General features: G+C 42.3%; 1 protein-coding gene across 1 annotated transcript; it reads left to right on the top strand.

Moving 5' to 3' along the window:
* The first annotated feature begins 12,560 nt into the window (after positions 1-12,560).
* NXNL2 (nucleoredoxin like 2) lies at positions 12,561-23,379 on the top strand. Its single transcript, XM_050946026.1, has 3 exons — positions 12,561-12,653; positions 12,984-13,504; positions 22,275-23,379. Exons 2-3 carry the CDS (start codon positions 13,203-13,205, stop codon positions 22,441-22,443), a joined length of 471 nt encoding a protein of 156 aa, XP_050801983.1. The 5' UTR covers positions 12,561-12,653; positions 12,984-13,202; the 3' UTR covers positions 22,444-23,379.
* The last annotated feature ends 683 nt before the right edge of the window (positions 23,380-24,062 follow it).

Genomic DNA, 24,062 nt, shown 5'->3' with positions numbered 1-24,062 from the left:
AGTGTCTGTCAAAGTCAATAGACTCCCATCATCTTCAGTGGATTAGGTATGAAGTGAAGAATTGAAACATACTACTAAGGTTTCTCAGAGTGTGGATCAGTGTTGGTAGTTTGCTACACCCATATTGCATGGGCCCACATTCACGTGGCTTGGTCTCCTACCAGAGGAAGTACTGAACTTTCATCTTAAACTACTCTCTTTCTTGGCACATACTCTAACATTCTGAACCCTCTGAATAGCTTCAGATAGCTGTCTTTTATCATCTTAGAAATCAGTCTACCAGAGAGATGCTTCTTCCTCCCAAATGTGAATTTCCTGCCAAAATCTACACCTGCTTGGGCCCAGAAAGTCCTAAACCAATTATATAAATAGGACACAACTTCAAAGTTTGCTATCTAAGAGCTCTGCAGAACTCTGATCAGGCACTTTTATGCCATTGGGATGGACAGAGTTCCAGTTCTTGCTCCTAACCTTACAGGGCCATGAGATTACAACCTTGAGAGTTGTGACATTTCTAGGTGTAGGAAAGCTATTTTCAGTTCTCTTCAGAGATTTTTATGGTTTCCTAAGAGATCTGTATAGTTGAACTCATGGTAACTAACACATGAGTTTAAAGGTGGAGTAGTACAGAAAAAATCCCCAAAATTCTTTTAATTCTCTCTTAAATAATCCGAAAATACCTTTTTTTAATACTTGTGATGTACAAAATACATCATAGTGAGGCATGGGATAAAAATTTTATTGGCACTCATTTTGGAATGGCTTTACCATTCATGCATAATATGCCCATTCCACTCATTTGTACTACCCAATTCTGTGTTCCTATGTACTGCATGCTGCTTTGCAAACAAATTAAAAAGGTGCATCCCTGTTTTGAGAAGTGTACAATCTATGGCCTAATACCTATCAGACATAGTGCTTACTACTGTGAGCTGTCCTCTTGACTTCAGAGGGGCTATTTGCAGAGGCAAGCACTGAAAGTGTTTGCAGGATAAGGCCTTTATTACATGGGACAGCGCAAGAGATGCCAAAATAGAGGGTAGAGGAGGGAGTGCAGGGTAAGTTTAGAAAGCACAAGGACTATGAGTAAATTATAATATGCTTTCATTATGTACTACTTCTTAGTTCTTTAATTTGTGTGTGTGTGTAGTTTATAGGAACAGTAGTTTTACAAATGTAAGGGTAGGGGAATGATACCACTTATGTGCATTGTGCTTAGGAAATTTTTAGTCAATTTTGGCCAGTATTTGCTTGCATTTCATTTTGTCTGTGTTCAAGCAGAGGGATGATTTGGCTTTAAACTGTTATCTTAGATGGGATTTAAGATAAGATGTTACTGAGGCAAACTGTTAATATAACTTTGACATTCCTGTTGCATTCCTCAGGTCTGAGGCCTGTTCTAGTTTCCACTGAAGCTAATGGTATAATTTCCATTGACTTCCAAGGGAGCAGGGTCATGCCCACTGTGATATGAATTAGCTGAAAATATTAGACTTGCTATTATGTTAAAATAAACAAAACAAAACAACCCACCATATGGTCAGCTTAATATTCAATGATTATATCTTCAAGGAAAAAATTGAAGTGGCACATTTTAGGGTGGGAAGTGTCTTACGCTGAATTGTGTTAAAATCTGATATTTGCCAGAGGATTTCATTAACCAGGTATCGTTTACAAGCTTTCAGAGCAGCAGTGTCATCTCTATCTAGAGCTAACATGTTCTCCTGAGGAAGGATCAGGGACTCTCTATAAATAGCTCCATGATTATGAATATGAGAGGATTAGAGAACTAAGTACAGCAATAATGTTAATGTCCTTAATGAAAACAAAAGGGAAGAGTCCCAGACAATATTTGCCATGAACAAAGGTCAATATCATTCAGTAAATACAGCAGTCTCCTGTTTTTGCTGTAAATGAAAATGAAACCTCTTCGTACCAGCATACGTTAATGTCATGGAGAGTTGAGCTCAAAGTCAACTGAGGTCAAAAGTTGCTGCAAGCTAAGGTTTTGTGACTCAGTGACTGTGTTGTCAATACCTTGCAAAGTACTGGCTAGGATTCATCACAACCTTTTGTAAAGGCAAGGAAGATAATTCCTTTAAATATCTCTTTAAATACTGTTCTTTTAAATACTAAACTGGTCCAAACTATGGTTGAGGTTCATGAGCTGGAACATTGGCCAGCCAATAAGGAGCTGAGATCAATTAACTAATTTCACTTTAAACTAGACAAAAGAACGAGTACTTGTGGCACCTTAGAGACTACCAAATTTTTTTGGGCATAAGCTTTTGCGAGCTGAAACCCACCTCATCAGATGCCTAGAGTGGAAAATACAATAGGAAGATAGATCTATCTATCTATCTATCTATACACAAAGAACATGAAAAAATGGGGGTTGCCATACCAACTCTGAGACAAATCAATTAAGGTGGGCTATTATCAGCAGGAGGGAAAAAAACTTTTGTAGTGGTAATCAGGATAGCCCATTTCAAACAGTTGACAAGGATGTGTGAGTAACAGTAGGAGGGAAAATTAGCATGGGGAAATAGTTTTTAGGCCATGTCTACATCTAAAATTTTGCAGCGCTGGTTGTTACAGCTGTATTAGTACAGCTGTATAGGGCCAGCGCTGCAGAGTGGCCACACTTACAGCAACCAGCGCTGCAAGTGGTGTTAGATGTGGCCACACTGCAGCGCTGTTGGGCGGCTTCAAGGGGTTTTGGGGAAGGCGAGAGCAAACTGGGGAAGGAGACCAGCTTCGCCGCGGTTTGCTCTCGCGTTCCGCGAACCACCCTGCAAACCGCAGGGAAGGAGACCTGCTTGTTCGGGGAACGCGAGAGCAAACCGCGGCGAAGCTGGTCTCCTTCCCTGGTTTGCTCTCGCGTTCCGCGAACCACCCTGCAAACCGCAGGGAAGGAGACCTGCTTGCTCGGGGGTTCGGCGAACGCGAGAGCAAACCGGGGAAGGAGACCAGCTTCGCCGCGGTTTGCTCTCGCGTTCCCCGAACAAGCAGGTCTCCTTCCCTGCGGTTTGCAGGGTGGTTCGCGGAACGCGAGAGCAAACCGCGGCGAAGCTGGTCTCCTTCCCCGGTTTGCTCTCGCCTTCCCGGAACCACCCAGCAAACCTCAGGGAAGGAGACCTGCTTGCTCGGGGTTCAGGGAACGCGAGAGCAAGCCGGGGAAGGAGACCAGCTTGATTACCAGAGGCTTCCTCAGGTATGCTGGGATGCCTGCTTATTCCACGGAGGTCAAGAAAAGCGCTGGTAAGTGACTATACTTGATTACCAGCGCTGGATCACCAGCGCTGGATCCTCTACACCCGAGACAAAACGGGAGTACGGCCAGCGCTGCAAACAGGGAGTTGCAGCGCTGGTGGTGCCCTGCAGATGTGTACACCTCCTAAGTTGCAGCGCTGTAACTCCCTCACCAGCGCTGCAACTTTCTGATGTAGACAAGCCCTGAGTCTGTGTAATGACCCATCCACTCCCAGTCTTTATTCAGGCCTAATCTGATGGCGTCCAGTTTGCAAATTAATTCCAGTTCCACAGTTTCTCATTGGATTCTGTTTTTGAAGGTTTTTTGTTGAAGAATTGCCACTTTTAGGTCTGTAATTGAGTATCCAGGGAAATTGAAGTGCTCTTTGACCGGTTTTTCAATGTTATAATTCTTGACATCTGACTTGTGTACATTTATTCTTTTGTGTAGAGACTGTTCAGTTTGGCCAATGTACATGGCAGAGGGGCATTGCTGGCACATGATGGCATATAACACACTGGTAAATGTGCAGGTGAATGAGGTCCTGATGGTGTAGCTGATGTGATTAGGTCCTATGGTGGTGTCCCTTGAACGTATATATTCAATATATCTTCCTACTGTATTTTCCACTCCATGCATCTAAAGAAGTGGGTTTTAGCCCATGAAAGCTTATGCCCAAATAAATTTTAGTCTCTAAGGTGCCACAAGTACTCCTCATTCTTTTTGCTGATACAGGTTACCATGGCTACCACTCTGAAACTTTAAACTAGGTCTGTCAAGTGATTAAAAAAATTAATCATGATTAATTGTGCTGTTGAATAATAATAATAGAATACCATTTATTTAAATATTTTGGATGTTTTCTACATTTTTAAATATATCTATTTCAATTATAACACAGAATACTAAGTGTACAGTGCTCACTTTATTTTTATTACAAATATTTGCACTGTAAAAAAGAAAAGAAATATCATTTTTCAATTCCCCTAATACAAGTGCAATGTCTTTAGCGTGAAAGTTGAACTTACAAATGTAGAACCATGTACAAAATATAACTGCATTTAAACACAAAACAATGTAAAACTTTAGAGCTTACATGTCCACTCTGTCCTATTAATAGTTCAACCAATCGCTCAGACAAACAAGTTTGTTTACATTTTCAGACGATAATGCTGCCCCTTTATTGTTTACAATGTCACCTTAAGTATGGCCGTTCATGCTTCAAGCATCATTCCAGAGGACACATGCCCATGCTGATGACAGGTTTTGCTTGATAATGATCCAAAGCAGTGTGGACCGACACACATTCATTTTCATCTTCTGAGTCAGATGCCACCAACAGAAGATTGATTTTTATTTATTCATTTTGCAGTTCGGGTTCTGTAGTTTTTGCATCTGAATGTTGCTCTTTTAAGACTTCTGAAAGCATGCTCCTGTCATGGTATAATTCCCCAATTTGAACCTTAGAGTCCAAAAAATGGGGTACCAGCATGAATTCCTCTAAGCTTAATTACCAGCTTAGATCTGATAAGCTGCCACCATCCAAAAATATATAGTGTTTTGGGGCACTCTGGTCCCCCCAAAACCTTCCCTGGGGACCCCAAGACCCAAATTCCTTGAGTCTTACAACAAAGGGGAATAAACCATTTCCCCCCCTTCTCCTTTCTTCCTCCCAGATCTTTCCTGCCCTGGGTACACTAGGAGATCATCGTGATTCAAACTCCTTGAATCACAACACAGAGAAATCAGGTTTTTTTTCTCTCCCTTCTCTCTCCCTGTCTCTCACCAATTTCCTGGTAAGTACAGACTCAATTCCCTTGAGCCTCAACAAGGAGAAAAAATCAAACAGGTCTTAAAAAGCAAAACTTTTAATAAAAAGAAAAAAAGTAAAAGTTATCTCTGTAATTTAGATGGTAAAAGTTACAGGGTCTTTCAGCTTATAGACACTAGAGAGAAGCCTCCCCCCAGCAAAATACAATTTAAAATACTCCCAGCAAACTACACATTTGCAAATACAGAAAACAATCAAAAGACTAAACTAGCCTTTTCCTGGTACTTACTAAAATTAGAACAGAAGAGATTTTTTTTCAGAAAGATTGGAGGAATCTGCTTACATGTCTGGTCCCTCTCAGAATCCAGAGAGAACAAAGCAAAACCCAAAAAACACAAACAAAGGCTTCCCTTCACTGAGATTTTAAAGTATCTTGTTTCCTGATTGGTCCTCTGGTCAGGTGTTTTTGGTTTACTGTTTGTTAACCCTTTACAGGTAAAAGAGACATTAACCCTTAACTATCTGTTTATGACAGCTCCATACCTCATCCCTCCCAGATTTTGGAAGGCACTTGAGATTCTTAAACCTTGGGTCAAGTGCTGTAGCTATCTTTGGAAATCTCTGACTGGTACCTTTGTGTTTTGTCAAGTCTGCAGTGAAAGTGTTATTAAAATGAATAACGTGCTGGGTCATCATCTGAGACTGCTCTAATATGAAATATACGTCCAAGAGTGGTAAAACAGAGCAGGCAATGTACAATTCTCCCCCAAGAAGTTCATTCACAAATTTAACTAATGCATTATTTTTTGAACGAGCATCATCAGCATGGAAGCATATCCTCTGGAATGGTGGCTGAAGCACAAAGGGGCATATGAATGTTTAGCATATCTGGTATGTAAATATCTTGCTTTCAGGTCACATTGTAAATAAGAAGTGGGCAACATTATTTCCTGTAAATGTAAACAAACTTCTTTGTCTGAGCAAGTGGCTGAAGAAGTAGTAGGACTGAGTGGACTTGTAGGCTCTAAAGTTTTACATTGTTTTGTTTTTGAGTGCAATCATGTAACAAAAAAAATCTACATTTGTAAATTACACTTTCACGATAGAGATTGCACTACAGTACTTGTATGAGGTGAATTGAAAAATACTATTTCTTTTTATCATTTTTACAGTGCAAATACTTGTATTAAAGATAATATAAAGTGAGCACTGTACACTTTGTATTCCGTGTTGTAATTTAAATCATATTTAAAAATGTAGAAAAAAACCTAAAAATATGTAAAATTTCAATTGGTATTCTATTGTTTAACAGTGCAATTAAAACAGTGATTAATTATGATTTTTTTTAATCATAATTTTTTGGAGTTAATCACATGAGTTAACTGTCGTTAATCAACAGCCCTACTTTCAACTTAACTTTTAAAAAGAACAAGCTGGATCTACAGGATGGTCCTGGCCACAGAGTCCTCCAGACCAGGTGTAAAACAATTACCTTTTATTATTCCCTTTGTTTTCCATACATAAAAAGCAGCCATCTATGTTCAGCCCAAATTGACTTTTATTTTAGATGAAAGAAAACAGAGCCAATTTTTCATGAGTGATTCTCCTCTATCTAGGCTGCCGCAACTCTCAGAACAAACTGGTTGCTGTCTTTGCACACAGAATTCCAGCAATTTACAGTTGTGGAACTCTGAAAACAAAAGCATCAGTGTCTGAGCTACTTACACTACAAATTTTAAATTTCCTTCTACTTCTTATTATGTTTTATTTACCAGCTAGCTCAGTGTGTGGATACTTGTATGTAGAAGGCATGATAACTCAAACCTCTTTTCTTCCCCACTTATGTGGCAGCTATGTGGGAACTCTGCCCTGCATGACCAGAAGGAAGGAGTGAGGAGTTAGAACAGTTAGTCTACAATATTTATTCCCCTCCCATAACAATGCAAAAAGAGAGCAGCAATCAATCCTCTTCCACTTTGCAGAGGTGGGTTGGTGTGGTGTCCATTGCTGGTAGGATAGGTCAGCTAGGTGCATGGGCAAGAGCAGAAGAACCCACATAGAGCCTGAAATCAATAGGGTTTTCTGTCTCCAGGATACTAGGGCACATGTGTGACAGTATGACAGATTGGAGGCTTTGAAAGAGATGTGTGTTTCAGAGGCTGAGCTCCCTTTGGGCTGTTTGAAGCTCAAGAAGAGCACATCGGCCTTGATCGGCTGCTCCATTCTTCCTGTTTTTGTGCTTGGGATGAAAGCGTAAAGAGGCTGGAAAAAAAATAGGGCAGTCAGAAGTTTGGAGGAGTGAAGCACGTATGGCACAGGAGAGCTAGATCATGTTATCAAGTTCTCCTTTTAAAATCACTCTGTTTTCCACTGGAAGCAGTAGTAATGCCTATATAGGTTAGAGGTTTACGGTCAGAAAAGTAAGATGCTTGGTTGTCAAGAGTCTGGCAAAACTAGAGAACTATTATGCTTGAACTCAAAACATTTCTAACCACCTAATAAATTATTTTTCAGCTATAGTGGTGCATCAGCACAGTAATTAAAGATTAGTCATAAGTGATTGGAAAGAAACTGCACTGATGACTAATTTGTGTATCTAAAATCTCTTATCAAAGCAAAATATTGGCTGTAGCCAGTGTGGATTACATTTGCTATAAAGGGGTGAACTTTGGCATGTAGAAAACAAGCACCAGCTCTATCAATAGTGTGCTGACTGCTACATGGCTCTGGTAACAGATAAAAGACGGTGGGGGAAAAACATCAGGAGATGAAGTCTCCTTAAATCAAAATGACTCTCTAGCATCATTTGTTTAAAATCTATATAATATAAACCAACGCAGTTATCGTTGATGAACAGTATCAGGAACGTATTACCATGTTTCCAAAATTATGGCTTGGAGTTGCCCTGACATTCTCCAGCTCTGAAAGAGACATTCTTTCTTGCACCCAGAAATAGTGGTAGCACCCTCCAGAGAAAGATGTGTGGCCATCCTTTCTCAGCTAGAATGTTGGGTCAGCCCAATGAAAGGCCTTTGAGAGAACTAAAGGGGAAAAAGGGAAATCCTAGAAGATCTCTCCAGAAATATTTAAAATATTGCTTTGTCTCAACTCAGTTTCGCATACAGTAGAACCTCAGACATCTTGGGAATAGAGGTTGTTTGTAACTCTGAAATGTTTGTAACTCTAAACAAATGTGACCTAAACCTTATAACATGTAGGACACTGACCCCCCAAAAAGGAAAGAACAAACAATAGAAGAGAAAACTTGAAATGAAGTTGTCTTTTCGATGTATAAAGTATCTGTAATAATTATGATATCCATTATACATGATAGTGTAGAACTGATAAATGAAATTGTTTTTAATTGTTCACTTTATTAATGTAACTTCTGTTCACCATTCACTACACTTGCCTATACTGTAACTTCTGTTCCATATTGTAATTCAAACCCTATTTTAAAACACTCACTCCATTTTGTAAAAGCTTCCTCCAACCTTCATTTTTGCAAACCCTGCTGTTATCTTATTAGTTTAGTTTAGATGTGTGAATGAGGTATGTATGAATGATGGAATCAACCTCCAGCCCCAGCCTGTCCTGATGAGATAAAGTTCAAATACCAACGGCTGAAGACCTAGACAACAGCCCTAAAAAAAGTAAGAAGCATCCACCCTAAAAAGAAAAGGACAACAGAAGGAAGATCAAAGGCAGGTTCAAGGCTGAAAGTCACACCTACAATTGATGGGTGATCAATCTAAACCCAGAGGCAGCGTGACACAGCAAAATCTATAGACTTTGAATCCAAACTAAAAGCCTATAAAAAAGGTTGAGATGAGAGACTCTGGGTAACATTCTGCTGCCAACATGGAAGAACATCGGTGCCTGCCCAACAGAGATCCAGCTCAGCCTTGTGCCCAGCTTTCCTGGCCAGTTAGCTGCCACAAGCTACGAACCCAAGCTGCAAAATCAAGCCATGAACTTAAGCTATCTTCAGGACTGGTAACTATGCAGCAGCTGCAGAACACCTGATGAATGTGGGTGAGTGTGTGTGTGTGTAGGTATTAGGTATAAAGTGAATGTGTGTGTGTGTGTGTGTGTGTGTGCGCACAGGTATTAGGTATAATGTGTGTGTATAAGAATTAAGATATTAGTTATTAGTCATAAATTGTTATCATAATAAATGTGGCATCTTTGCCTTGTCCCCTTTAATAAGATCCTGCTGGTTTTTACTGGTCTAATATAATTGGTACAACAATAGTACCTGCTTTTTGTAGAATGAGGTACACTTAGTTCAATTATCTTTATTTTAATCTAACTTGTGATCAGGTTCATTTGTGTGAGAGCCTCTGAAATGTTCACAGAAATGAACATATCTTATGTATCTTATGAGGCAATCAGAACAATCACATTATCTCATATTTCATTAAATTTTAGAAGTCAGGATCATGCTGTAGCAGATTTTTACTTTGATGTCTCATATGTAGTTTGCACTACATTAAGCAGAACAAATTAGAAGTGTCCTCAATCAAGATATAATTGCTTAGTTCTCAAAATGTGGTGATGGAAATGTATATTGATGATCTTTTGATTCATATGTTAGGATCAAACAGGAATAACTGACCCATTTTTCAGCCCAAGCATATAATAGTCTCATTTTTGTTCCTAGAATCCCTTTTTCTCCCTTCTCTCTAGCCATGCGCAAACTGTGTATATATAGAATGTTATTTAATAGAACCTCATTGTGCTAGGTGCTGTACAAATAGGGAACAAAAAGAGAGCCCCTGCCCCAAGGAGCTTACAATCTATGTAGTCAGGAAATATTTTTAAAGCAATGGTATTACATTGAGCCTGAAAACATTTCTACCCCACATTCGGAGAGACTTCAGTTTAGTAATGGCTGAGTCTTGGAATGGGAGAAGATCAACTGAATGAGAAAAAGAAAGAGAGTGTGCTACAGCCATAGTGGGTGTTAGTGAGAGTGGCTGAGCAGCCAGGTCAGGACTGAGTCCTAACTCTTTAAAAAATAATTGGTAAATAGAGCATCTGAAATAGTATGATGTCCATTAACAGAATGATCAAAGAGACTGAGAAAAAGATTGAGACGTGCAAGCTGTGGAATAATTGTACAGTTTACATTAGACATTTATTTGTTGGATGATATCCAAATAGTATGATCAAAACATTCACTGTATAAAGGCTTTCTTTATATTTTAGAGGAGGGAAACAAAACAGCTTGCATTTCAGTTTGTGGTTTGTATTGTTTAGTATAAACCGTCCATAAACGCACACAAACTCAATTTTTTATGCATTCAGTACTGGCTTGACAGTTTTTGGTGTCCTACACAAACTGAAAATGTATAACCTTCACAGTAAATAGTGCCTAAATATTGTACTGACCCCAATACTTAGCTGTTCTTGAGGTAACCTCCTGATCTGTATGTATGGTACAGCCAGCCTCATTTCATTGTTGCTTATCTATTAATCTTATTTGTCTGTTTTAGCATGATTAAATGCAAAAACATACATCTCACCTCTTCCCAATAAATTCACTTTGAAAATCTGTGTTAAAAGAATACACTGCAAACCCATCCTCTTCACTATAGAGTAAACAGAAATTATCTATCAGGTTTTCTCCTGCATGATTGGGCCCCTAAAGGATTTTTGTTTTAAAATTATTTAACTCGGCCAGGGTCGTCCTTAGAAAATATTACCTCCTAGAGTCCAAAGATTTTTTTTTATTTTGGAAAATAGCATCATTCTGCATCTGAAAATTTAACAATCATAACAAAACAGCTATTATAGTAAAAACAAAACAATACTGAATAAATCCGTCTGTGCTCCCTAGGGTGGGAAGTGATGCAATGGAGATAACACTAGACAGTCATTTTTAACTACGTCCTTGATACACCCTGTTGCGCTAGGGAGGAGAACTCCAATCAGTAAAATTATTATTGTAAACTTATATATGCAAAAACACTGAATAAAAACAGCTGAGATTTTGGATGTGAAAATGGCAGAAATTCAGCAGTTGCAATTCAGCCCCCTTATAGATTCACAGGCTTAGAAGTGACCTCAAAAGTCCTCTAGTGTAACCCCCTGCCAAGATGCAGAATCTGTTGTGTCTAAACCAGCCAAGACAGATGGCTATCATCCAGCCTCTTTGTGAGAACCTCCAGTGAAGGAGCTTCCATGACCTCCCTAGCCAGTTTGTTCTGTTGTTCTACTGTTCTTACAGTTTGGAAGTTTTTCTTGAGATTTAATCTAAATCTGCTATACACAGATGTGTAAAGATAACATCCCCATAGCATTTCCATCATAAGGGAGTATTGGGGGAATGTTATCTGTTTGCAAAGGTAAGACTGCAATGGTGGCCACTGATATGTTGTATTAGTGCTTATCATGTTTATTTGCATGCGTTACCTTTCCTGTGAGAGCCAGAATTTTTGATTTCTGTTTGTGTGTACTAAAGCTCACACTTAATATGGTGTACCGTTAACATAATTTTAGGAATTAGAGTCTAAATTGTCAGGTATTGGATATCTTAAAGTTAGCCTCCCACCTCCATATTTGGGTATCTAAATAAAGGTGGCCTGATTTTCAAAGGTACTGAGCACTTCCAGTCCCTATTAACACATTTGTTTTACCAGTTTACTTTTCATAAAAATCAGGCCATTTTGCTTAGGTGCCCAAATCTAGAATTAGCCACCTAACTTTAGGCACCCACTCAGGTTTGAAATTTTGGGACATAACTTCCATTTTGTCTTTGGTTGGGGGAAGGAAAAGAGTGATTGACTAGATATGGATGTAAAAGTCTAATAAAAGAACATGTATGTTAAAGGTGCAGCTTGAACAGGCTCCCTCAATTGGCTCTTGCTAGACTATCTGTTCCTCTAGAATGAGGGGGTGGGTCTGGGGCAAGTTTGAAGTTCTAAAGAAACAAAATCCATACAGCTTTTGAAAAAGCAGCAAAGAATCCTGTGGCACCTTATAGACTAACAGACGTTTTGGAGCATGAGCTTTTGTGGGTGAATACCCACTTTGTCACATGCATCTGATGAAGTGGGTATTCACCCACGAAAGCTCATGCTCCAAAACGTCTGTTAGTCTATAAGGTGCCACAGGATTCTTTGCTGCTTTTACAGACCCAGACTAACACGGCTACCTCTCTGATACAGGTTTTGAAGTTATTCTAACACAAAACAGCATCCAGAAACTGCTCGTTCCTTTTTTGATAAAGTTTTGTCTTGAGGTTTTGGTTTATCAGCTGAGTGAATAAGAAAAAATTGGGGCATTACAATGGAACTTGAATAAGTTTGTGCTTTAAAATGGGACATTTTCTGTTTCCATAGTGCCTTGGATTTGTAATTAGTGTCTTCCCTAAAATAGAAACTGAGCCCAAAGCAGCGTGTGTGTGAGGCCTGGGTCAGCAGCTAACCTCTTAGAGCCCAGCAGCAGCGATTGGCAGATGTTGCTGTCAGTCAGTGGCAGGAGCCGAGTGTGTCTCAGGGCAGTTGGAGGGTGGAGCTGAAGGGAAGAGGAGCTGCAGGTGCAGTAGCTGTGACTCCGGCGAAGCTGGAGCAGTGATGCAGGCACCGCCCCTCGTGCTGAGCAGAAATGAGATTTTGCGCTAGGGTGAGTTTTTTCCATTGAGATTCTGGTTCACTTTTTAATCCCTTTAGACCTCAGAGGCAGCGCTAGGGCCAGCCTGGAGCATGACCCCAAGCGGCTGGCAGGGGCTGGTGCTGTTCCCGCGCGGGGCAGGGATTGTGACCGCTCTGCCTTGCCCCGGGCTGTGTGCGCTTCCAAGCGCGGCGGGCGCCTTACGAAACGCATCTGCGCCCGGGGGCAGGTTGGGTCGCGCCCGCCCGCGCTCCGGCCTGGCCCCGCTCCAGACGCAGCTCGGACTTTCCCCAGACTGTTCGCTGCGCCGCAGGTGACACCGCGCTCCCCTCTCCCCACTAGCCCTGAGGCGCTCGCACCGGGCGGCGGCAGCGGAGAAGAAGCGAGCGGACAGGGAGCAGGCAGGCGCCTTCCGTGCAGAGCCGGTGCCCGGGCGGTGAGATGCTGGCGCGGGCTGGGGCCCTAGGGAAGGAGTCTGCCTACGCCCCTCGCCTACCTTAGCCGAGGACTCGCCCCTCCGAGAAGCGCGTGGCCCGTCCTAGCCTGGGCTCCGGCGGCAGGATGGTGGATGTGTTCAGCGGGCGGCCCCTGCTCACGCGGGACGGGCGCGCCGTGGATCCCGAGGAGGTTTTGCAGAACAAGATCGTGGGCTTGTACTTCTCGGCCGGCTGGTGCTCCCCGTGCCGGGACTTCACCCCCGTCCTGTGCGACTTCTACAGCGAGCTGCTGGAGGGCGCCCGCCCGCCGGCCCCGTTCGAGGTCGTCTTCATCTCGTCCGACCGCAGCCCCGAGGAGATGGCCGAGTACATGCACGACATGCACGGGGACTGGCTGGCGCTGCCCTTCCACGACCCCTACAAGCAGTGAGTGCTGGGGGGGCGGGGAGCAGCAGCCTGTCACCCGCAGGCTGGGAGCCCCCTGCCCTGGGGGAGCTACGCGATCCGGGGGTGGGATGGCCAGGATCACAGCCGTTGCTATTCCCTAGACCAGGTGCTTCGGGCTGGATTTAAATCCAAGCTAGAACGTGCCAAGTTTGCCCCCAGCCTCTCGAGTTCCACTGGCTGAACGTGTAAGTGCCTGTAGTGCCCAAAGCACCTAGACCCCGCCACAGTCTGGTGGGGCCCCGGCTGCAGAACTCCAGAGCTGGCACCTGGGTCCCGCTGGATCCCAGCCAACCTTGGGCCCCCAATTCAAGAGTGGAAATCTAGAAGAACTGTCCCTGAAACCTGTCCCTGTTCTGACTTGCACCAATGAACCCCTGACCATACTGCACCATGGCACCACAGCACCAGATCCAATACCTAGACCCTGCTGGATCAGGCCAGTGTTTGCTTTTGGCCTCCAGTTCTTCCACATAAATAGAGAAGAGTAGATGCTCCAGCACTCCCATTGTACCAGGACCGGTGAATAAGAGCTCCATGTAGCTAGAAAGCTTGTCTCTCTCATCTACCGAAGTTGCTCCAATAAAAGGTCACCCACCTTGTTTCTAGGAAAAAAATAACCTTTTGCCATAATGAAAACTGGTAAACATATCAGAGGGAAAAGTTGGAAGTGGTGTGCTTTACAGGGTTGTAAACTAATTGTATCAAAGGAGGAAAGTGACAGTAGGTATGATGGTAACCAGCTCAATTTAAACAAACAAAAATTTCCCATGAAAAATAATCCATTGGAAATGTATCTGTCTTTGCTATCCCAATTTGTAGCAATTTTCCACCTAGTGAAACTGGGGGTGCACTAACCTGTTTAGTTACAAGGAAAGGAAATTCAGAAAAATCGGTGTTATTTTTAAGGAAGTCTTTGGTAACATTTTGTAATGTTTGCTGGAGTGTGGCAGTGATCTTTTATAGTTAGCTTGCAAGTCTGATGATGTTGCTTTGTTTAGTTGGCTTACTTCTGTCATGACAGGGTGCATTGATTTAAATCAAAGCAATTTAAATAATCAATTTTAAACAGGATTTAAATCAGAAAGCAAAACTTGTTTTGTGTTTTGCATTTGTACTTTTGTAGTTATTTTCCTAAAGAAACGCTGGTAACCATTAAAACATATTATTTAAACTGAATATAACATTTATGCTAAATTTGGTCCTCCTTTTTGGTAGCCAGGAGGATACACTACATCTGTACACATTTATTTAAGCAATAGTATAGCTTAATTTATTTTTATTCAGGTTAATAATTTTTATATTTTTATTATGTCATAAAATGGTGAATGATGCATTTCTCATTCGATTAATTTTTTACTTTTGATTTGTGTTAAGCTCTATTTGGATGGAAATTCAAATTCAATTAATGCACAAAAATAAGCATTTAAAAATTTTAATTAAATAAAACTACTTTAAAAATGCTGGATACATTTTAAAAAGTTTATCAACATGTTTTACATTTAAAAGTAACTGATTTAGTAAACAAAGGAAATATTATCTGCAGTTAATTAATTGACCTGATTGTTTCAAGTCACCATTTCCATCAAGATTCTAGAACTAATACTTCTTGCCTCTCACATGGCTAATTAAACTATATGGAGATATACCTATCTCATGGAACTGGAAGGGACCCTGAAAGGTTATTGAGTCTAGTTTCCTGCCTTCACTAGCAGGACCAAGTACTGATTTTGCCCCAGATCCCAAAGTGGCCCCCTCAAGGATTGAACTCACAACCTTGCATTTAGTAAACCACTGAGCTATTCCTCCCCCCGCTAAGGTCTTTCTTTTTAAAAGTGCCTGAGAGCTTTAATGTTTCTGTATTAAAGCTAGCAATACCACAAGACACCACACTTAGAAGGTTTTAAGTATAACAAGTAATTGAAATTGAAATTGAAGTGAATTCTGAGAGCTGAAATCATGTAGAGTATTACGCCAATGATATATTTTAACTGTTAACACAGTTTTTAAAAACAAAAATGACAGGTTAGCTCTGTTAGGACTTCTGAGAGAAAGATTTCTCTAAATTTTAATACTCTATCTAATCCTGACTCTCACATGCTGAATAGACAGGCAGGTTGGATGGTGAACCTGCAAGACGGCAGGGAACAGTCAATGGCAAAACTCTTTGTGGGTTTTGCTCTGAGTAGGTCTAATGGACGGAGTGCCTAAAACTATGTTGACAGCTGGTGGATTGTGTCTATAAAGGCTCCCAACATTGTGAACAATGAGTAGCAATAATGGGATGGGTATATAAAAGAAAACATCCCTTCTATATGTTGGGATTCCCTCTGAGACCTTTTCCACTTGGCTTATCTGAAACACCTCATCCAGTTCTGGGAAAATACTTGATTCAGTTCTCTGGAATCCAAAAACTAGGTTTGAACCTGGCCTCGTCTCTGAGGCTTTTTATTTGGCATTTCATAAAGCTACACCTGAGGTGATCAGGCTCAGGTGAAGGGGGGGTGGGTAAATCAGAATAGACGCATTCTGAAACAGATTTAACACATGCTTTACATGCTTTATGATTGGCTTACTAATTTTGTGAACTAATCTCCGTATAGATCATGAGCTATCCATGTGCTACAAAGTGTGATAGAAAGCAAAGCAAAGCTGCAAGCCTACCACACAGTACTCCTCTTCTTAATATTTCTTTATGTACCAGCTACATATTATTTATGAAGCCACTTGTGAATTCATGCTTGGTCCATTGTTAACCCCTGTTTCCTTTCTTCTGTTTTCTTTCATTGTTCATGCAAGGCCTACACCATAGAAAACACAGTTGTTGTGCAGTAGCTACACTAAGAACCTGGAACAGGATTTCCTCTTCACCTTTTTCTCCATGGGATAGCGGTGAATTCTTTTCTCCTTTTCCTCATTTACTTTCTCAGAGCAGAAGGGGAGGGGTAATGTTACTATTCTATGAATGCAATATCAAAACTGACCTGGTAGATGATTTGTGGCATTCCAATAGCACAGTGGCTTATAGAGAAGCCAAGGGTCACTGTAAGCAGAGTGAAGCAAAAGTCTGTTGAAATTAATTGAATGATTTGAACTTTAGGCAGAAATTTGCTAGAATAGAATTCATACAAAGAAAGTTCCACTCTTGATTAAACATAGAATACCTGAATTGTTGGTGAATAGTAGTTCGATGGTCTACTCTGTGTGCATAAATAGATGATCTTATTTGCATAGAGGGGACAGTGTCCTTCTTTTCTCTCTTTTTGTCAGAGAATTCCCCCAGGAATAGTGTTTATTGGCTTTGTACTGCTGCTGCTGGGTGCACCTTATGATGCTGGTGGAACGGGATAGAAACGAACAGGAGGAAGATGAAGCAAATAGAAGAAAAGGAAGGGATTAGCACGGGGTCAGCAACCTACGTGAGCATGTGAGCTGACTTTTACTGGCACGTTGCTGCCTTGGCCACTGGCCCCGCTCAGCCTGCTGCCGTCCTGGGTGAACGGAACCCCTGGCCGGCAGTGGGCTGAGCGGGGCTAGCAGCCAGGACCCCGGCTGGCAGGAGCCGGCGGCCAGAGCCACAGACTGGCGACGGGCCAAGCAGCTCAGCCCACTGCCGATCTGGGGTTCTGGCCACTGGCTCCACTCAGCCTGCTGCCAACTTGGGATACCAGCAGCTGGCCCTGCTCACCTCGCTGCTGGTCGGGGTTCCGGCTGCCCGGCCTCCTGCTAGCCGGGTTCCAGGCCTCTGGCCCTGCTCAGCCCTCCTGCTGGCCTAGGGTACCAGCAGCCAGCCCAGGGCTCTGCTTCTGGCCTGGGCCCAGTGCTCTGCAGCCCTTATTAAAAAATTACACTTCAGTTAGCTTAAAAACTTGAAAACTTTGTATATAAACAAAGTAGTTGTACTTACGTGCCTGTGCTTAATTTGTGTTTTCACAAAGGGCATCTTGCACCCCCAGAGAGTTCATGCACATCAGGTTAAGAACCACTACACTAAACTGATAAGATCTGCAATTTAATTTAATTTTAAACGAAGCTTCTTAAACATTTTTAAAACCTTGTTTAGTTTACATGCAACAATAGTTTAGTTATATAATATAGACTTGTAGAGCAAGACCATCTAAAAACGTTAAAATGTGTTACTGGCACGCGAAACCTTAAATTAGAGTGAATAAATGAAGACTCGATACAGCACTTCTGAAAGGTTGCTGACCCCTGCATTAGCAGATAGGAGGGGGTACAAGCAGGCAGTCTAGGAACAGCAAATTAGGCTGTTTTTGCATTGTGATCATACAGGCAGACTGCTGTACCTATGCTGTGTCCCCTCAGACTTCATGTGGGTGCAGCAGTGCACCCATCTGGATCAGAGTGCAGGATTGAGGCCTTAATATGCAAGAGTTAAGTTTCCTGCTCCACTTGCCAGCAGGCCTGAAACCCCTGTAGAAGAAGCGTATTCTACCCCTAGAGAGATGGAGCAGTTTGTATTGCTTTCTGGCAATTCCCTCTAGCTAAATGGCAGGCCAGCTTGGACTGACTCCATATTCAGTCCACCTTAATTGGAGTGAGGCCTTTGGAGTGGGGAGAGTAGGATTCCAAAAGATCCCTGAAAAAAGGAAGGTGGAAGGTAGTCCAAAGACACAGAAAATGGAAGAAGGTGTAAAACTAGCGATGTATTTATACTAAGCTCCTCACTGTGGTCTGAGGTGTATGGGCCTGGGAAGAGAGAACGGCAGGTATAAGCACGTATGAATGAGGCAATAAATGCACATGAGAGGGAAGAAGGGGAAGAGGGGGCTTTGTTTACTTTTAAGAAAATGATTGAGTTAAAAGCTGAAGACAACTCAGAAATAAAACTTCTCCAGGCGTTCCTTGCAATTTTAGAGTCCAGCCCCCAATGGACAAAATTAGACTCCTAACTTGTGATACTCTTGAAGCTATGTCTGAAATGTTTAATAATGTAGACAATTCTTAAATTGGTTAGAAATACGCAATAAATTGTATGAATACACAGGAGCTGTGCATTATTCTATTTACCACTGCTAATAAAGGTTAGCAAGACTGCCACCGTTTACAAGTTTAACTGTCTTTTGAGTAACAAGTCCTACCCTCCCAGATGGAGAGAAATAGATCCTATAATTCCCTGTTATGAATTATAGTATATAGCATGCTATCTCTTCCATTAACTTTGTGCTCCCCATGAGTGCACTAGCTATATATTTTAGAAGAACTGAAAAATAACTAATGGCTGTGAAGTCCTTTCGGCTCTTAGGTGAATTAAACTGAGTTCATTTTTCATTATTGTTCACTTTAATCAGAGGTATCTGCTGAAGCTTTTGGTATAATGGATGAAACATTAGGAAACACAAAGACAGATAGTTGAGTAAAACACCTTATGCAGTAAAAGCATTTTTTGTAATGAATCATTGTCAGAAATAGCTACAGCCAGTTGAGTAAAATGTGCTGTCATCCTACAGTCTGGTCAAGTGTAGGTGCCATAAGTTTGCACAGATGTTGTAGTGCTTGGAAACATTGAACAAGAAGAGCATTTTATCTTGCTAGCAGTTGAATGCCCATGTTTGTCGCAGGGGGTGAGGCAGTTGGGCCAAGTAATCCACCATCTGTGCAGTCTCCCTTATACGACCAGTGACACTGTTGCATGCAAATTAGGTGTACAGTCAAGTTTGTGATTGGTTGTGTTACCTGTGATATCACACTGATATTCTAGTTTGGAGTAGACATCCAAATCTGTCCCAACCATCCTTTCTGTGAAGGTTGAAAATCTTACTATATCTTTCTTATTCACCTCCCCAACTTGAGTTGGAGACCCCAATATCTAGAACTGGGGTGTGCAAACTACAGCCCGCGGGCCGTGTCCGGGCCATCAGACCTTTTAATCTGGCCCTCGAGTGCCCTCCAGAGCTCCGCATGGCTCCCAGAAGCAGCAGCACGTGCCCCCTCTGGCTCCTCGGCATAGGAGCAGCCAGGGGACTCAAGGGCCGGCTCTGCAGCTCCCATTGGCCAGCAGCTGCTGCCAATGGAAGCTGCAGGGGTGGGGCCTGCGGGTGGGGCAGTGTGTAGAGCCACCTGGCCACGCCTCCGCATAGGAGCCAGAGGGAGGACATGCCGTTGCTTCCAGGAGCTGCTTGAGGTAAGTGCGACCTGGAACCTGCATCCCTGCCCTCCTCCCATGCCCCAACCCCCTGCCCTAGCCCTGATCCCCCTCCTGCCCTCTGAACCCGTCGGTCCCAGCCCGGAGCACCCTCCTGCACCCCAAACCCCTCAGCCTCACCCCAGAGCCCACGGCCCCAGCTGGAATCCTCATCCCCTGCCCTAGCCTGGAGCCCCCTTCTGCTCTCCAAACCCCTCAGCCCCAGCCTGGAGCCCCCTCTCCTCCCCTTCACCCCAACCCCTGCAGCACCCAGATCCCCCTCCTGTACCCTGAATCCCTCATTTATGGCCCCACCCTGGAACCCGTACTACAGCTCAGAGCCTGTACCCCCTCCCACACCCTGACCCTCTGCCTCAGCCCAGAGCCCCCTCCCAGATTCCAACCCCCCTCTGTTCCATCCCTAGTCCACAGCCCCCTCCTGTACCCCAAACACCTCATCCCTGGCTCCATACCGGAGCGTTCACCTCCTCTCACATCCCAACCTCTTGCCCCAGCCTGGAGCCCCTTCTTGCACCCTGAACTCATCATTTCTGTTACCACCCCAGAGCCTTCACCCCCTCCTGCGCCCCAACCCTCAATTTTGTGAGCATTCATGGCCTGCCATACAATTTCCATACCCAGATGTGTCCCTCAGGCCAAGAAGTTTGCCCACCCCGATCTAGAAGGAGATCACATCTATTCCTCTATGCAATACACTGTAAATATCTAGGTCACAGACTTAAAAGTGCCCTGTCATCAAATCATGCTAGCATATTACTTTGTTTTTAATTGTATTTATATGTTTATTTTTACCAAGGAGAGAAGACAGTTGACATCTGTGGTATGTGTTACATTTTCATTTCGGGCCAGAGATTAGAAATGTGTGGTTATGATAAATAAGCCTGTCCAGCAGACTGAAGGTGGGCAGGTGGCTGGCAGAAATATTTGTTCCTGGAGTGTGCAAAGTGGCATTTCACAGGCATATAGTTGTCTAAGTGATGGTACCCTCTGTGAGGATATCTTGAGTATTGCTTCCTATTCACTTAACTGTTCATTGTCATAACATTAAATGCTTAGACATGTTTTTAGCTGTGATGTTCCATAGTTAGGTTCCAATTTTACTGTTAACTAGCAACCCTAACGTAAATCAAGGTAATGCAGTCTTTTGGCTTAGTTTTTGTGATTTAAAATTATGGGGCTGTTGAGGAGCTTTGGAGTGCACAGTGTCTCTGCCATCTTCTGTCTTTGCTCAGTGGAGCTTAGGATATCTGCAGGCTCCCCGCCTCTGTCCCTGTCTCTTTCTACAAAGCAGAACCATCCCTTACTCTAGCAGCTCTGCAGAGCTGCATGTTCCACAGAGTAAGTGGCTTCCTGCACTGCTCTGCAGTTTGTCTCTTCTCCACCTCTCCTTGCCTTGATGCTGGCTTGGCTCTACCCTACCCACAACAACTATTGGCTCCTGGGTAACTCAGCTCCCTCCCTCGTAGGCAGCTTGTTACTCCTTTAAAGAAAACAAAGCAGAGGACCTTCAGGTGCCAGTAGCAGCAAAGAGCTGAGCCAGCACTGATTGTATTGAGGGAAAGAGGGAACCAACATTCATTGCATCAAGGATGGAACTAGCATGGGGATGTTCAGCCTCAGTTGGATTGGGAGGCAACCTTAATCACTGTGGCTTTCTGTCCTTCACACCAGAAAATAGCCACACACAACTCCAGTTTTATTCCTGGAGTTTGATGACACCTGTGTGAAAATGCATATATTTATAGGGACCTCTTCATTTGCTGTGTCTCTGAATATTAGAAATGTAGATTTTCTGTTGTTTTGTTAAAAGGATACTGTAATAACTAGATTTCAGTTTCCTCAGATTTGGTCAGCTGGCCATCAATCTGTATCTTTTTATCACTTAAATTCCTGTGTAAACTGAGAAACTCTTTCACTTTGGGTTAATGTAAGGTACTTTTAAAAGTACAGCCTTTCCTTATGATGAAGGATTATGAAATTTATTTCAATGAGGAATTTAAAGTCTCATTAATTCAAATTCCTGTGTGAGGAGAAATGGAGTAGCCATCATTGTATAATGCTAATTGTACTATACCTTGGAGAAGGAAAACTCCTGAGGTGAGAGTCTCATCCCTGTTCCAGCCACTTCACACATAGTAAAAAGGCCAGAGCAGCATAATGGGTCCTAAGAATTACTGGTCTGGCTAAGGGAGAATTCCCCTGGTGCAGGTGCACTATGGAAGAGGGCTGCCTTCTGAGGATCCTCTTGTAAGCCAAAGGCGTGCTGGGGTGAGACTGGAGCAAGCAGTGCTTATGGAGGCTCCAGGCAGTACTGCAGCCCATATGGAAGCCCAAGGGAGACTGCTGTAACTTAGATTAGTTCCTCCAGGGCTACAGAGTAGCCCAGAATCTTGAGGGTGCAAAGAGGGCTAAAAGCTTTCCCTATGTTGCAAGTTCTCTGTCTGCACCTCTAAGAGTTGCAGCACAGAATCTCACCCCTTGTGTGTGTGTTTTCAGTTTGTATTGCATAGACCACTCCTTTAAAAATACTTGATGGCTTGCTGAAATGTTTCTAACAGCGTGTTTAACTTTGTGTTTTGTTTCCAGTGATTTGAAGAAGAAATACAATATAACGGCCATCCCCAAACTGGTGATTGTGAAACAAACTGGAGAAGTCATTACTGACAAGGGAAGGAAACAGATCAGAGAAAGAGGGCTAAGCTGCTTCCAAAACTGGCTTGAGGGGGCAGATGTCTTTCAAAATTTTTCTAACTGAACAAAAATTGGGAGATACAAGCAAGACAGTTAGACAAGGCTTGTGGGGGAACTTGCAGAGTTCCCAAACTATAACTTCTTTGTTTAGAACAGAGGGCATTATTGATTAGGAGCCATTACATTTTAGGCCAAACTATAGAAAGCAGAATATGCCAATAGGCTAACATAGTTCAGAACAAATGCACTTACCATTTTATTCATGTTGTCTTGTTTGCTGCAGTTAGTACGAACACCAAAGCATTTGTAATAATATTCAAGAGCTCTGTATTGTAGGGATCTTTCAGACAGATAGAAGGGCAGTCCTGTGAAATCTATGCAAATGTTTTATTTTTGCAGATGTGTACAGGTAAAAAACCCCCATATTTTTCTCAACAAGAAGATTTTTCTGGCGATTAGCACATAATTTATATTGATAAAACAGAAGTATACTTGCTTTAATAAAGTACTATTTATGCATTGCATGATTTAAGATGTCTCCTTTGATATGTTACACGTAAATGACATGGCTCTTAAATGGGGTGCACTGTTTGCCCATGCATAAGAAGTCCCTTTTTGTCTATTGCTGGGGTGGGTTTTTTGTCTACTTAATAGTCTCTCTCTCCGTTTTCTTATCTCCAGTTTTTTTCCCCCAATACCATAGTGTGAGTCAACATCTCCAGTTCACATTCAGGCTTCCTAAAAAATATCAGTGTTTTGTGTGTGTGTTTGCAATGGGGAGGGGAGTGGCGGGAAGGAGGAGAAAGGTAGGGGGATATATAGGTGTAGTCGCCATGTTAAACAAAGATGCTAACCAGGCTGGTGTCTAGTATTTAGAACACGAAACTATGGGTCTGATTTTTCTTATGTACATCATATAAACTTTTCACTTCAGCAAAGTTACATACAGCAGAGTCCATGCAGAACTGGTAGGAGAGGAGAATTTGTCCTTTAGGCCTTATGAGCCCAATTTCAGGATTAACTGCCAATGTGGATGAGGATTGTTAAGCACATCTGTCAGGGTGTGAGGTAATTCACAGAAAATGAGGCACTTTGTCTTCAGGACTCTCAAGTACATTCTCTAAATGAAATATGCACAGTTACCATAAACAGGCATTAATATTTGGAAAGCTATATTTACCATGCTATAAACAGGAAGGGGTTAGATGGGAATAATATTTAATATTTGTTGAACTTGCTGATTCATTTCTTATAATGGAGGAAATGAGGGCTCATATCTAGTCCTCAAAAATAAGCCATGAAACAAGAGCTCCAAAGATACTGAGTAGAAAAACAATGTTAGCTGAGTGTGGTGATTAAATATACTTCGTGAGTCATAGGCTCTCAGAGCTGGGTTCTTGAGGTGATATTAGGCAATACTGCAGCCTGTTTCTGATCTTCACTATCTAACCAGTTAGACAGTTCATAGTTTAGTACTCTTCTAAAGAATCCTGAGCTATGAATTAATTTTCGGAAAGGCCTTTATGCAAGCAGTACCTGCTGTTCTGGGACTAATCAATGATGAGTGTAGTTTGAAATATCAGTTCATTCAGAAACTGAAAATACATTAATAGAAAATGTTTCTAGTCCTTAAGTATATACAATTTTGTTGCCTGAAATATGGGCCAACTCCTAATGGCACAG

The sequence above is a fragment of the Gopherus flavomarginatus genome, chromosome 3 (assembly GCF_025201925.1).
Source record: "Gopherus flavomarginatus isolate rGopFla2 chromosome 3, rGopFla2.mat.asm, whole genome shotgun sequence".
Classification (NCBI taxonomy): Eukaryota; Metazoa; Chordata; order Testudines; family Testudinidae; genus Gopherus; species Gopherus flavomarginatus.
The sequence above is the reverse complement of the archived record's forward strand: the minus strand, read 5'-3'. Positions and strand labels throughout refer to the sequence as shown.

Excerpts from the sequence above, each read along its gene's own strand:
- NXNL2 (XM_050946026.1), top strand. The coding sequence starts at position 13,203 with ATGGTGGATGTGTTCAGCGGGCGGCCCCTGCTCACGCGGGACGGGCGC. Across the intron at positions 13,505-22,274 it reads TTCCACGACCCCTACAAGCA|TGATTTGAAGAAGAAATACA; the intron begins GTGAGTGCTGGG and ends TTTTGTTTCCAG.